Source organism: Formica exsecta, unplaced genomic scaffold, assembly GCF_003651465.1.
Source record: "Formica exsecta isolate Colony F162 unplaced genomic scaffold, ASM365146v1 scaffold342, whole genome shotgun sequence".
Taxonomy (NCBI): domain Eukaryota; kingdom Metazoa; phylum Arthropoda; class Insecta; order Hymenoptera; family Formicidae; genus Formica; species Formica exsecta.
Window position 1 is genome coordinate 243,720 of NW_021850674.1, and position 12,467 is coordinate 256,186.

Consider the following 12,467-nt stretch of genomic DNA (forward strand, 5'->3'; position numbering starts at 1 on the left):
GGGGGGGAAGGAGGAGATTGTATGTATCGACGCAAATGTCGATAATCTATTTTCTTGTTAAATTTCATAACTTGTATTTCTAAGAATAATATAAAGTTTCATATATCTTGTACTTTTAAAAGTAACCGATGTTTCTTTATTAAGAATTAAAAGCATTATAACACACCAGACACGAAAAAGAAGTATTTTATATATTATTTCTTATTTGATATTACATGATCTTGTAGAAAAGTTTACATTAAAATTTAATCAAGATTCAACAAGTGTAAATTTAATTGCTATGTCAATTTTAAATGTACCTTGTGTTGTACAAAAGCACATTTTATTTTTCTCTTTAAAGTCCCTTTGTACACAATATCTCCAACATAAAACAAGTTGCCACGTTATCTCTTAAATTCGTATTTTATTACAAGACTACTCGCTTTTGATAAATTTCGATAAATTAATCAAATCGAATATATTGAGACCATGTTAGTTTTTAAAGAGAAATAATCTTTTTCACAATATCAATCTCTCAATTTTATTGCATTATGAAAATTTATTTCGATAAAACTTAAAATGATAAAGTTAATAAGAAAGATTTGAGTACGTATGTCAAGTATATTACTATTCGATTAATCAATCTCGTTATCGTAATGCTAGAATTTCTCTGGTTGCAATTTTACAAATGACGTTGAAATCTGCAGCGATATGTACCCTCCAAAAACTACATTTGCTCCAAATCAGTGCAGGATAATTTGGGCTCTGTATTCCGTGAAAGATGCGAGCTACGGCGCGACCGGTGAATTTCGTATCTCTATAACGTATTATCAAATTACGCACATCAGCGGCAATGTGCTCCTCATTCGCCACCTTATCCTGTACAAAACAGATGAATAAAGATGTATTTTTAATAGTTTAATAACCAAAGATTCTAAATAGATTTCACAATTAGAGAACGTACCTGGAAATCGGTATCAACATTGTTTAAAGGAGAATCCGATTGAAAGTATTCTCTGATAATATTTTTGAGTTCTTCCGCTCTCTTCATGACATCGTCGTCCAAAATCAAACAATCCTTGATTGTCGGTACGCTGATCTTATCGAACGCCAAGGATATGAGCTCAAGCTGCTGTAAACACGAAGATTCCTGGGAGCGAGTACGGTCGATCAGTGCGTCAAGCGCTTCGTCCAATTCCGTATCAGTCAAATCACCCGGCGCTTTCACCCGTAAGCCGAGTTTATCGTATTGCACCGATATAGCCGAACGTTTAGTTTTCCCATCAGCTGTGAAAAACGTTCACATGTATGAGAAAGAAAGAAGAAAAAAAACCAGACATTTCCCGAGAAGCGAAATTTGATAGAATTCTTACCTCCTGTCGTCCATTCCAACGTTTTGAGATGGCTCTTTACTACTCCACTATCCCAGCCGATGGTCGATGCAATATCGATAACCGAAAATTCTATAATGTTACTGTCCTTATGCGAAATCCCCTTCTGCATGTCCAACGCTATCGCCATTGCCAATGGTGGGGACTGAAATCAAAGTCGTTTCAAAAACGATTTCTCGTTAGTAAATTATTTAGGAGGAACATGAGCGCTCGATTGTCCGAATTATTAATTTTCTCGATTTTGCGCGATCGTATAAACTTCCAAGAGTTTACGCAAATGCATATTCTTTTTTTCTCATCGTTTCTATATTTTCTCTTTCAATATTTTTTTCTTAATGATTTATTTTTGCTGTATCTTGTACTATGTTACTGATTTTTTGACAGAATATCTTTTTTCTCATAATAAAATTTTCAAAAATCTTACTCTACTATTATCGCTAGAATATTACTGGTATTTCGAATAAGAACTTACAGATTGCGCCGCTCGTTTAAGAGCTTGTGGTCCATTATAGCTGGAAACCCGTGCTCGGACATATACAGACGATAACACGGTAATGAACCTCTTCGAATGTAGTTCGAGATAGCATAATAATGTCGAAATTGTTTCCTGTGTAATATCGAGGTCTTGAACGATCTCGTCGATTGGAAGGGCGACTTCGTGACCAGGACACTTCCAATCGGAATCTTTCCCTTTGATTTTTTTGCAAGAGCAAGGAATAAAGATTCTTTGCAGTAGATGTCTGATCGTATGCCTATCGACACCGTTCGCATGTATGTGTTTGCGCAATTCCCATTTATCACTATTTTTCTGTATGTTTTAGAAATAATAATAGATTATAAAGCGGAATCAAAGATGAATGAGAGAGATTTCTCCAAAGAGAGTAATTTAGAAATTTTAATCAAATATACCGTAGGATTTAAGAACAAATGACAGTGCGCTGTAATACTGTCCCTTCCGCTACGGCCGATCTCTTGTACATATCCTTCGAAAGTACCAGGCATATTATAATGAATGATAGCCCGAATGTCCAATTTATTGATGCCCATTCCGAATGCAACAGTAGCAACCACAATTTTAATTTTGCCACTCATAAACTCCTTTTGCACAATTTTGCGCTTGTGAGCTGTCATACCGGCGTGATAAGCCTCAGCTATCATGGATATCTTCGCTTTCGGCTTCCCAGGATTTCGTGGATCCTGCGTGAATAGATTTAATTCATGAGAATAAAAAAAAATAAACTGCTTAAGTTTTGTACTCAAGTAGAATGTAAGGAAAAAAAAAAAGAAAAAAAAATTATTTATTTCACAACTTTTGACATCGTAATTGAATATGGCTACAATGAGGGAAATCTTAATATTTACCTGCAGCGACACTCTTAACAAGGCTGCGATCCTCTCACATTCTTCCCTACGAATGCAGTAAACTATTACGCAGTCGAGTTCGCGGAATCTGTCGCTCTTCAACAGCGCGATCAACGCATGGTCCTTGTTCTCATCCTTGGACACCGTTAAGACGAGATTCCTAGGCAAGGGCACATCCGATATGACGCCAGCCATACTATCATGTAGATCCAGATGTTTCACTATACTTTTTGCGGTGGTCTTCGTGACAGTCGCCGTAAGTCCCAATATCGTCTTCACGTGCAGTTTCTCTTTAAGCACCCGACAGACCATCAGATAGGAAGGTCGGAAATTGTGCGACCATTGGGAAATGCAGTGAACTTCGTCGATGCAGGCAAACGCAATCGGCGGTAGTTGCCTGAGGAGGGCACCGAAACCGGTGGATTTTTCATCAGCTACCACCGCTTCCGGTGACACTAGAAGAATGTTCACTTTACCGTCCCTCACCGATTGCATCACCTGCTCTCTTACCTTCGGTGTCTGATTGGTATGCAAACATGCAGCGGACAGAACCTTAGGCATGCCCATTACTTGATCGTCCATCAAGGATACCAAGGGCGAAATTACTAGAGTAATGCAGTGGGAATGCTGGGAGTACAGATACGCCGGCAATTGGTAGCATAAGGATTTCCCAGACCCCGTCGATAGCATCACCAGAGTAGACTGGCCAGACAAAATCCTCATTATTGCTTTCTCTTGGCCGCTCCTAAAATTTTCATGGCCGAACATACGTAGTGCCTCGACGACTTCCGTCGGGGTTTTGATAAGACTGCCATCTTCATTTGCAGAATATACTGGATCAACCACCTCTCTTTGCGGCGGCAATAATCTGGACAATAACTCCTGTGGTATCTTATGCTGGAAAATTAATGTATCTTTCTCATTGACGTCAGCAAAATCGTCATCGAATAACTTCGCCATATCTTCTTTTTCTTCTTCGTCTTGCGAACACGAAATCTTCGCAGCAGACGACCCTTCCGGAAGTCGATCGATCCTGTGACTTCGCGCGACAACTTGTGCGTTCTTACTGGCCATCTTCTCAGCTTCCTCCAGAGTCGGAAAGTTCGTTGATTCGTCGATCTCGTTCAAAGGTAGAAGAGCAGCGTCCCTGAAAGTTGTGCAACGTTTAGCGAAATGTCCAGATTCACCGCATTTAAAACACGTTATGCCATTTTTGTCGATCAGGTCAGCCGCATCCAAGCTGCTCTCGCTGGATGCTAATTTCTTCCTTTGTTTCCACTGATTCCTCTTATACTTAAACAAATTGAAGTTCTTTTTGCCACGCACAAACACTTTCTTTTTCAAATTTATCCTAACAAAATTATTGTTCATTGTTCCGGTGTCCATTTTTTTCTCTAACTTCTCCATTGCGGTCAGTTTAGTACTCGCTTTTGAAGTAATCGCGGAATCGAAATCCATTTTAACGCATTGTCGTTTTGTGGGACGACCATCATCTTGATTGCTCAACTGCTTTTTGAAATTTCTGATACGTTTCTTCCTGCACTCTTCTTCAGAATCACTGTTGCATATAAAATCTTCATCAGAAACCTGAAGTATTGTAGCAGACGCAATAGATGACTTTGGGGAGTGAATGCTGGATTCCGTTGATTCCACTCCAGAATCGCTAGTACCTGAGAATCTCTCTGCATTGATGGTTTCCATATTATAATTACTCTCCTTTGTGCATCGATCAAGCCAGCCCTCATTTAAATTACGGCTTACACAAGTTACATGGCCATCTGCCAACTGTTGAACAGCATTGATGGAATATTGAACAACAGGTTTGTTTTCTTCAAACGTTAATTTCATTGATTCACCAAACATGGGCTTCACCTCATTAGCTGTCGTATCAAAGTCATCTTTGCCGCTCGCGACAGTCTGATCAATGCTTGAGCTGGTGTTCTCACATTTGTCCCTGATTTTAGTCGATGACAGCGATTTCCTCGGGTTTCGTTTAGTAAAGGTTGAACTTTCAAACTTGTTTTTAGATAGTTGAAAAGACGAAGTTCTACCAATCAATAAGGCTTGCTTTCTCTTTGGCATTTGTTCCTTGCTCTTGTTCAAATTATCTCCCCAGACTCCTTCAACATTTGTTGATGTACTCAATTGGTTGAGAGAGCTTTCAGTTTCTGTAAAACATTTGCTATCATGTGGATTTATGTTCTCTGTATCTTTTGAAATTTTTTCTGGACTTGGAATCTTATCCTGATCATTTATTGATTTTTGCAATAAATTGTTAGTGACATTGTCTTGCATATCATCGCAGAAAGTAATATCCGTAAGAGTTTCCTCAAGCGCGCTCGTTTTTAGTTTCCAATATACCTTGTATGCCTCTTTGATAGATATATCTGCTTCTTTTATGTCATTCTGAAAATTGCCAAAAAAAAACCAAATAAAATAAATGAATAAAAAATGCAATAATGTAAATAAGATGTAGGGATATATGTGTTACATTGCTGATAATATAGTATACACAAATCACAATCTTATTAATAATATAACAAACATATATAAAAACTCAAAACTCTTAAAAGTACTGGACATACATCTCTGTCTAGTTTACTATCCACTTTTGAAACTGAATATAATTATAACATTTTTCTATTTATTTAATATACAACTTATGTGAATGTGGATGCAACATAGAAATCAAACAGCCGCTATGTAACACCGATTATGATGAAAATGTGAACAGAGGTGAAGAGGCAACATACTTTGTTAGGTTTGCGTCCGTATTTTTCCATAAAATCGCTTTCCCATCGTTTTACGCGGAGTTTGTTTTTCATGTACTTAGTTTTAAAAACAGGATCCTCGAAGAGCTTCATATTATCGTGAAACAAAACGATTTACAGACACGGAATGCTCAAGGTGTTCGAAAATCGAACATGCGTACGATGTTAAATTACACCATCAGTTGCTCTCGGTGATCCTTGGTCAATGATTTATAATGAAATGCCATGAACATGAACTGCAAACTACAAATTGGAGGGACGAATCTTTCCGAACGGGATTTTCATGCGCATGCGTGAACTACGTCATCGAACATGTGACTGACTTTAACAGGCTCGTGCTAAGATGCTACGCAGAACTTTTATGGGGAAGGAGGGTATATAAATTATCAATATTTTTGTTATTTTATTTATAGTAACAATATAGAATATAAATAATAGTTATATATTAAATGTGCATATATTACTATCACATATATACAAATATATAATATTTTATACTTTAAATATATAATATCTTTTTATAAATATACAATATTTTTTTACTCCTTTTCCGCGAGAGGGATCTAATGATTCTCTTTATTGCAATGAAATATATACGTGACTGAAGCGTAATAACGTCTGTTAGCGCATGCGCGAGATTTATCCCTCCAATTATTTTAGTCTTCGACTTATGTTTACGACTCTGTCGGTAACGATTACGACTATCTTCGTGCTCGGTGATCAGGCCCTTTGAACTTTGAACAAACATGGATCTGACTTGTCGGAATTCTAGCTTAAGTGTTGAATATTTGCTTGGTCAATTGAATACAGCCAGACAAGAGATTAATAATTTAAGGTACTTTAAGAAAGATATATATTCGTTTTAATCATGTTTATATATACATATTGCATTGCATTACGCACACATACCAAGCAATACTTTTTGACAGAAGTTTGATTCGATGTGTTACAGACAACAAGTGAAAGGTCTACGGTATATACTAGATAAAGATGTTAATAACATTAAACGCTTCTTGGAATTACAAAAAGGTGGGGAAGCTTTTTCACACTCCAAGCTAATAGCTTCATCTTTGGAAGAAGCAAAGCCTGGTACAAGTAAAGATCAAGATGTTCTCAAATTAAAACCTATTGGTGTCATTTCTACTTGGTTTCCCAACAAGAGAGCAACCCCACGACAACCTGGAATATGCGGAAAGGTGCCAGGAAAATTAACACTTTATAATTCTGTATTTACAAATCCAGATCATGCATTACAGGGCTTGCAGGATTTTTCACATATGTGGTAAGAATAGCATAATTTTTGAAAAAATAATATCGATATTATTGATAAAAAAACAAATAATAATCTCTGCCTCTTCCTTTCAATAGGATTTTATTTCATTTTCATAGAAATGATTCAACGCACACTCGTGCAAAAGTGGCACCACCACGATTAAATGGGATAAAAACAGGTGTATTTTCTACGCGTTCTCCACATCGGCCATGTCCTATTGGTCTAAGTTTAGTTAAGATTTTAAAAATTGAGAATTACACAATTTATTTTGAAGGTGTTGACATGGTTAATCAGACCCCTGTTCTAGATATAAAACCATATATACCACAATACGATAGTCCGTTACATATTGAGAAATTAAGTAATAGACCAAGAGAAAGTAATACAGATGTCTCGGACATGTTTCACAATATGGGAGAAACCATTAGCTTAAATGAGGACCAATCAACTAATTTTTTTAGTGACGATACAAACACTAACAATAGCGAACAAGCTGAATTTGATATTTCCAAAGATGAAGAAATAGCTTTGAGACTCCAGGTAGAAGAATTTCAAGCAACTTCAAATCTTGATGGCTACGATATTACAAGACAATCTTCTCAGTTGATGGAAGCTTATGCTAATAATGCTACTTCATTACAAACTGATATTGCAGATATTATGAATACAGAAACATACCAAATACAAGATAGGGCATCTAATATGAGATCAGATTTAGATTCTATTGAACACAACACTGCAATATTAATAGCCGAATCACAGACTGATTCTATTAGAGATTTGAATAGCAGATTACATGATGTAGATATAAATAATCTTAGCAATACAGATTCAACATATATAGAGAGAGATAATGATAATGCAATAGATTATACCGAGAATCAGTCTTTACGCAACTCTAGACTGTTGGATGGAGCAGATGGTCCAAGTACAGTTTGTGGTACAGATATAGATTTAGTCAGTCATCATGTGTTGCATGCAAGAGTCGACAATTCTCCTGTAAGAATGGGAATACGCGAGGCACCTGACGGAGAGGAAGGATTCGAGTCTCAGAGTTTGACACCATCGCGAACTTTACCAGATATTCACGCAGCAACAACCATATCATCTGTGCCAATGAATACGGCAATAGAAGGTAATTTTTCTGAGGTAAGAGTACCAAACTGGATTTCGCAGCCTCGTACACCGACATTGTCAGTAATTTTCAATGAACGTGCTTTGATGCAATTAAACGAGATTTCACATGATAAAGTTGAAGAACAAAAACAAGCTATAGAAAATGTATTAAGAGAAGATCCTAGATCGGTGTATCTAAGGCAAAGATGGGGTAGTCAATTTTACACTTTTTTAATATATGATCTGCACATCACGTGTAGATTTGACGATAGTAGAGGTACCGTTACTGTATTCCAAGTGCGACATGCGGGTCGTACTTGCGATTGCGGCGAGCCTGAATGGCAATGTTTAGGACATTGTTGATTAGGACAAATATATTATACGGATGTGAAATAAAGCAAACATTCTAGTAAGCAGGGGAAAGAAAAGAGCAAAATACTATTTCTATATCGTGATTTAGCATAATTAATTTATGCATACTTCCATTTTCCAGAAATCTTTCACATAAAATAATTTTTGCTTTTTATAATAATTATTTTAGCTAATAGAATATTTATTATAATAACATGAAAATAATTTAATGATATCTTATGATTTTTTAACTTTAATGCAAATGTACAAGTTCCTACATTTTGTTATTATTATGCAATCATCATTTTTATTAAATTTATTGTAAAGAATTTATACACACCAGATAACAAAAAAAAAAGGCATAAGAAAAGGGAGATAACATATACTTTATATATTTTATATAAGATTGGGAAAAAATTATAATAATAGAAAATATAACTTTTTTCTTTTTAGTGAATATGGTGTGATTCTATAATATTTTGTAAATATTTATATATATTTATTTTTATGTATACATTCGTATAGTAGAATCTGCACCTGCAGAAAATATCCATGGTTCGATGGGATGAAACATGATGTCCAAAATACCAAAATCATTATAAGTCTCATGATTACACAATCTTTTCAATGGCACAATTAACGGATTTTGTAAAAGATCACTGAAAAAAGTACATATACAACGATTAAACATACAGATATGCAAAAAAATTCCATATTGATTATATCTTACTTGTACACCATTCCGTGAGACACAATAAGTCCCCTATCATCACCTCCAGAGGCAAATAGAGGATATCGTTTGTGAAATGCTACAGCACGTACGCCGGCTCCATGTAATCGCAATGTTTGATAAGGTTTAGTGCTTAAATCCAAGTCGAACCAAAGCATTTTACGATCGTACGTTGCTACCAAGACATTATCACCTCCTAAAAAATTTATATTGACGATTACACATTAAGAACATATACACAATCGATACAAAATATATAAATATAGTTTACCAGGATGAATAGCCATTGTTGATATCCATTGTGAATTGGATAATAATTTTTTAACCATTTCCTGTTTCACAAGATCATATACCCTCACGTTCCTTTGTGTCTGAGGAAAAGATAAATAATCTATTAAAAAAGACTGAAGTATAATAATATTAGTATTTTTTAGTACAAGTTATTATTACTTACTGCAACGAATAAATATGGTCTAATTGGATGGAATAACACACACTGTATTAATCCCTTCGATTTAGTAAAAGGCAATTGAGATCTTCGTTTTGACAACTGATTTATCAACACTGATCTATTTTGGCCATCTGGCATTACAGTAGCAAAATAATCTCCCTTTCCATGCCATGTTATTTGATTTACAGTTTTAAAATTATTTAGAATTATCCTAATTCCATTGGTCCAGTGTTCCCCTTCTACTTGCTCCCACTGTACTGCACTTCGCACTCTGTCACTTACTAATATCATATAACATACATTAATCTCATACATGTGTAACTTTGTTTCAAGAAAAAGGGCTTATAGAGAGATATATAATTATAATTAATTTTTTAAAGATTATTTTTAAAAGCGTTTATATAAACAATATTGCTTTGATTATTGAGTTATTGATACCTATTTTTTCACTCTGCGGTATTATCTCCAAAAGCTGATCAGTTTTGCTGCTAATAAGATCATCTCCAACTCCAGGATTTATTAAAAGAATCTTTTTATCAGCTGCAACAGCTATCAATGATATAGCTTGATTTGGACACCAGGCAACACTTCTAATAACACCGCCACAGGGCACTGTTTTTAAGCATCTGCCTGTATTCACTTCCCATACTGTCAAAATAATATATCTTTTATATTCTACATGCAAAGTATGTAATTTACAATATACACATATTAATAAATAGAAATTGATAGTAACATATTGCATAATAATTATTTGCATAATTATATATACATATATATAATTTATTATACCATTATATATAATGGTAACATATAATAAATATAAATTAATATACATATATAAGATGAATTAAGTAACTCACTCTTCAATAACATGTCATCTCCACCAGAAGCAATAAACTGACCATCTGGTTCTGCAGTAATACTTCTGACCATATCTGTATGTCCTTTAAATACCATGAACATTGTTGTTGGAAATGGTTGCAAATCTTTTGGACTGGGCAATTGTGGAACCAAAGCTTCAGGCTCTATTGTCAGTCTCATTTTTAATGCTCTAGGACATAGGTACAGATCTAAACACCTCTGAAATCTTTCTTTGATATATCTAGAGTATGCTGGTACTTCTCGAAGAGAATTGAACTTTTCTGGTATAAAATGTAATTTTCTCTTCCATGGAGTTGTTTTTAATTTATTCCATTCTTTGAGTTCTTTCTTATCAAATAAATATTCCGCCGGAGGATTATAGCTCTCTGCATGACCAGGTAAATGTCTTTTAGGTGCTGGAATATGCTTATGGATTCTACGCATTTCCTCTGCCTGATCATCAGATTGCCACAACATATAAAATTGTGGCCCCTGATCCTTTTCCCTATCTTTTTGCATCTCAGCAGTAGATTTCATCCAACCCATCTTGAGAGCATGTACCAATTTTGACACTTTTCTAGCTTCAATCTTAGATGGTAAGAAAGAACGTTTATGTTCTGGAAATTTCCGGAGAGGCGTTTTCATTACTTCGGAAGTGAACCAATCCACCCATGGCTGTGCAACATGTAAAATAGTTAAGTTTTTAATGTATTATACACAATATATCCTCAAATTAAATTATTATAGCAAGTATAGCTTACCGTATATTCATCAAACTGAACATCAGGTATTTTTTGTTTTTGAATTCTTACAATTAAGTCTATATCCGCTTCACTTAATATAATATTCTGGTCAGTTTGAGGATCTTTTATAGTTCTCCAAAAATCAGGATCTTCCATTCTTTTCAAAAAGTTATCTAATTCATCACCTTTTTCCGGCTTTGGAATTTTCTTACCTTCCCAATCATAACCAAGATGATCATAATCATCATACCATTTCATTGGCACATTCCCAACTGTGTTATAAGTATCTTCCTCATCGGAACTATCATACTCATATTCATCTTCGCCATCAGACATATTTTTATTTTGTGTTTTGTTACAGGTGTCATCTTCATGTGCCTGTACTTCTAAGTTTTTAGAATTCTTATCTTTTTTCAATGTATTTAATTTGTTTAGAAATTCTTTACCTCTATTCTTAATCTTTAATTTACTATTTTTTTTAAATGTAATTGTTGAATTCTCTTGTGTTGCTTTATAAGATTTACTCATTGCTTTGTTATCTTCTGAATCTTCAGTAGATTCATCTGTAGACTCATCTGTAGACTCATAATCTGATTCAAGTTTATCACTTTCGTCATCAGATAAAAAAACAATGGGATCCTGTTCTTCATCTGAATTGAATTTATCTGCATCATTTTGTACTTCTTCATCTGTAGAATCTTCATCATCATTGATATAAGCTTTTAACAAATCCATGCTAGAATTCTAAAATATTAAGAAATTATATATATTTTATTACTATTATATCATAATAATTATGTTTTTATATTGAATTTATTTATATGTAATAGAATTATAATAATATATTAGGATAATATAAGCTTATAATTATATATATATATATATACTTATTTATAGTATGTGTGTGTGTGTTAATATAAACTCTATGTGAATAGAATAAACAAGTAGTGTGTATAAAATATAAAAGTATAGCAACAATAAGCAATATCTTTGCATTTATCACGCATACATCTTTTTTAGTTTCTTCTTCATTTTCTCTCGATGTCTGATTAACCTGTTTTCTCTTGAAGACTTTCTTTCCCATTTTCTTTAATATATTCACTATGTTATAAAACTAGTTTAAGTGTATATTATTATTCCATAAATTACGTGTATTATTTTCTTTTTGAATTTCCGAAAATATAAAGTACTACAAAATCTTTTTCTTTTACGGTTTGCAATGGCACCGTATGAACGAAATCAACCTAACCGCACTTTCACAATATAAAATCACGTGTAATGTAAGGGGCTCCGCCATAGACATAGTATATCTAGACCGAGTGTTGAGGAGTGGGGGCCGATGCCCACGTAGAAAAGGACATACTCTGTTTCGTGCCCCTTGCGTTCTCTCTCGCTCGCACGTAGCATGACGAAAGAGAGCGCTATGCTCTGTGCGA

General features: G+C 34.6%; 3 protein-coding genes across 3 annotated transcripts; 1 reads left to right on the top strand and 2 right to left on the bottom strand.

Moving 5' to 3' along the window:
• Window positions 1-54: 54 nt before the first annotated feature.
• Window positions 55-5,775, bottom strand: LOC115238499 (ATP-dependent DNA helicase Q4). The gene is made up of 7 exons (XM_029812396.1): window positions 5,486-5,775; window positions 2,733-5,138; window positions 2,280-2,567; window positions 1,843-2,178; window positions 1,353-1,515; window positions 944-1,266; window positions 55-858 (listed from the first exon to the last, which is right to left on the bottom strand). The coding sequence occupies exons 1-7, from the start codon at window positions 5,594-5,596 to the stop codon at window positions 628-630; spliced, it is 3,858 nt and encodes a 1,285-aa protein (XP_029668256.1). The 5' UTR covers window positions 5,597-5,775; the 3' UTR covers window positions 55-627.
• A 401-nt stretch (window positions 5,776-6,176) lies between these two features.
• Window positions 6,177-8,601, top strand: LOC115238496. The gene is made up of 3 exons (XM_029812392.1): window positions 6,177-6,338; window positions 6,456-6,785; window positions 6,872-8,601. Exons 1-3 carry the CDS (start codon window positions 6,250-6,252, stop codon window positions 8,253-8,255), a joined length of 1,803 nt encoding a protein of 600 aa, XP_029668252.1. The 5' UTR covers window positions 6,177-6,249; the 3' UTR covers window positions 8,256-8,601.
• Window positions 8,602-8,622: 21 nt separating this feature from the next.
• LOC115238495 (ribosome biogenesis protein BOP1 homolog) lies at window positions 8,623-12,341 on the bottom strand. The gene is made up of 8 exons (XM_029812391.1): window positions 12,041-12,341; window positions 11,050-11,775; window positions 10,288-10,963; window positions 9,863-10,072; window positions 9,428-9,705; window positions 9,245-9,344; window positions 8,974-9,169; window positions 8,623-8,902 (listed from the first exon to the last, which is right to left on the bottom strand). The coding sequence occupies exons 1-8, from the start codon at window positions 12,113-12,115 to the stop codon at window positions 8,749-8,751; spliced, it is 2,415 nt and encodes an 804-aa protein (XP_029668251.1). The 5' UTR covers window positions 12,116-12,341; the 3' UTR covers window positions 8,623-8,748.
• Between the last annotated feature and the right edge of the window lie 126 nt (window positions 12,342-12,467).

Excerpts from the sequence above, each read along its gene's own strand:
- LOC115238499 (XM_029812396.1), bottom strand. The coding sequence starts at position 5,596 with ATGAAGCTCTTCGAGGATCCTGTTTTTAAAACTAAGTACATGAAAAAC. Across the intron at positions 1,516-1,842 it reads TTAAACGAGCGGCGCAATCT|TCCCCACCATTGGCAATGGC; the intron begins GTAAGTTCTTAT and ends CTTTGATTTCAG. Across the intron at positions 859-943 it reads ATGTTGATACCGATTTCCAG|GATAAGGTGGCGAATGAGGA; the intron begins GTACGTTCTCTA and ends TGTTTTGTACAG.
- LOC115238496 (XM_029812392.1), top strand. The coding sequence starts at position 6,250 with ATGGATCTGACTTGTCGGAATTCTAGCTTAAGTGTTGAATATTTGCTT. Across the intron at positions 6,339-6,455 it reads CAAGAGATTAATAATTTAAG|ACAACAAGTGAAAGGTCTAC; the intron begins GTACTTTAAGAA and ends GATGTGTTACAG. Across the intron at positions 6,786-6,871 it reads CAGGATTTTTCACATATGTG|GATTTTATTTCATTTTCATA; the intron begins GTAAGAATAGCA and ends TCCTTTCAATAG.
- LOC115238495 (XM_029812391.1), bottom strand. The coding sequence starts at position 12,115 with ATGGGAAAGAAAGTCTTCAAGAGAAAACAGGTTAATCAGACATCGAGA. Across the intron at positions 10,964-11,049 it reads TTCAGTTTGATGAATATACG|CCATGGGTGGATTGGTTCAC; the intron begins GTAAGCTATACT and ends CATGTTGCACAG. Across the intron at positions 9,170-9,244 it reads AACAATGGCTATTCATCCTG|GAGGTGATAATGTCTTGGTA; the intron begins GTAAACTATATT and ends TAAATTTTTTAG.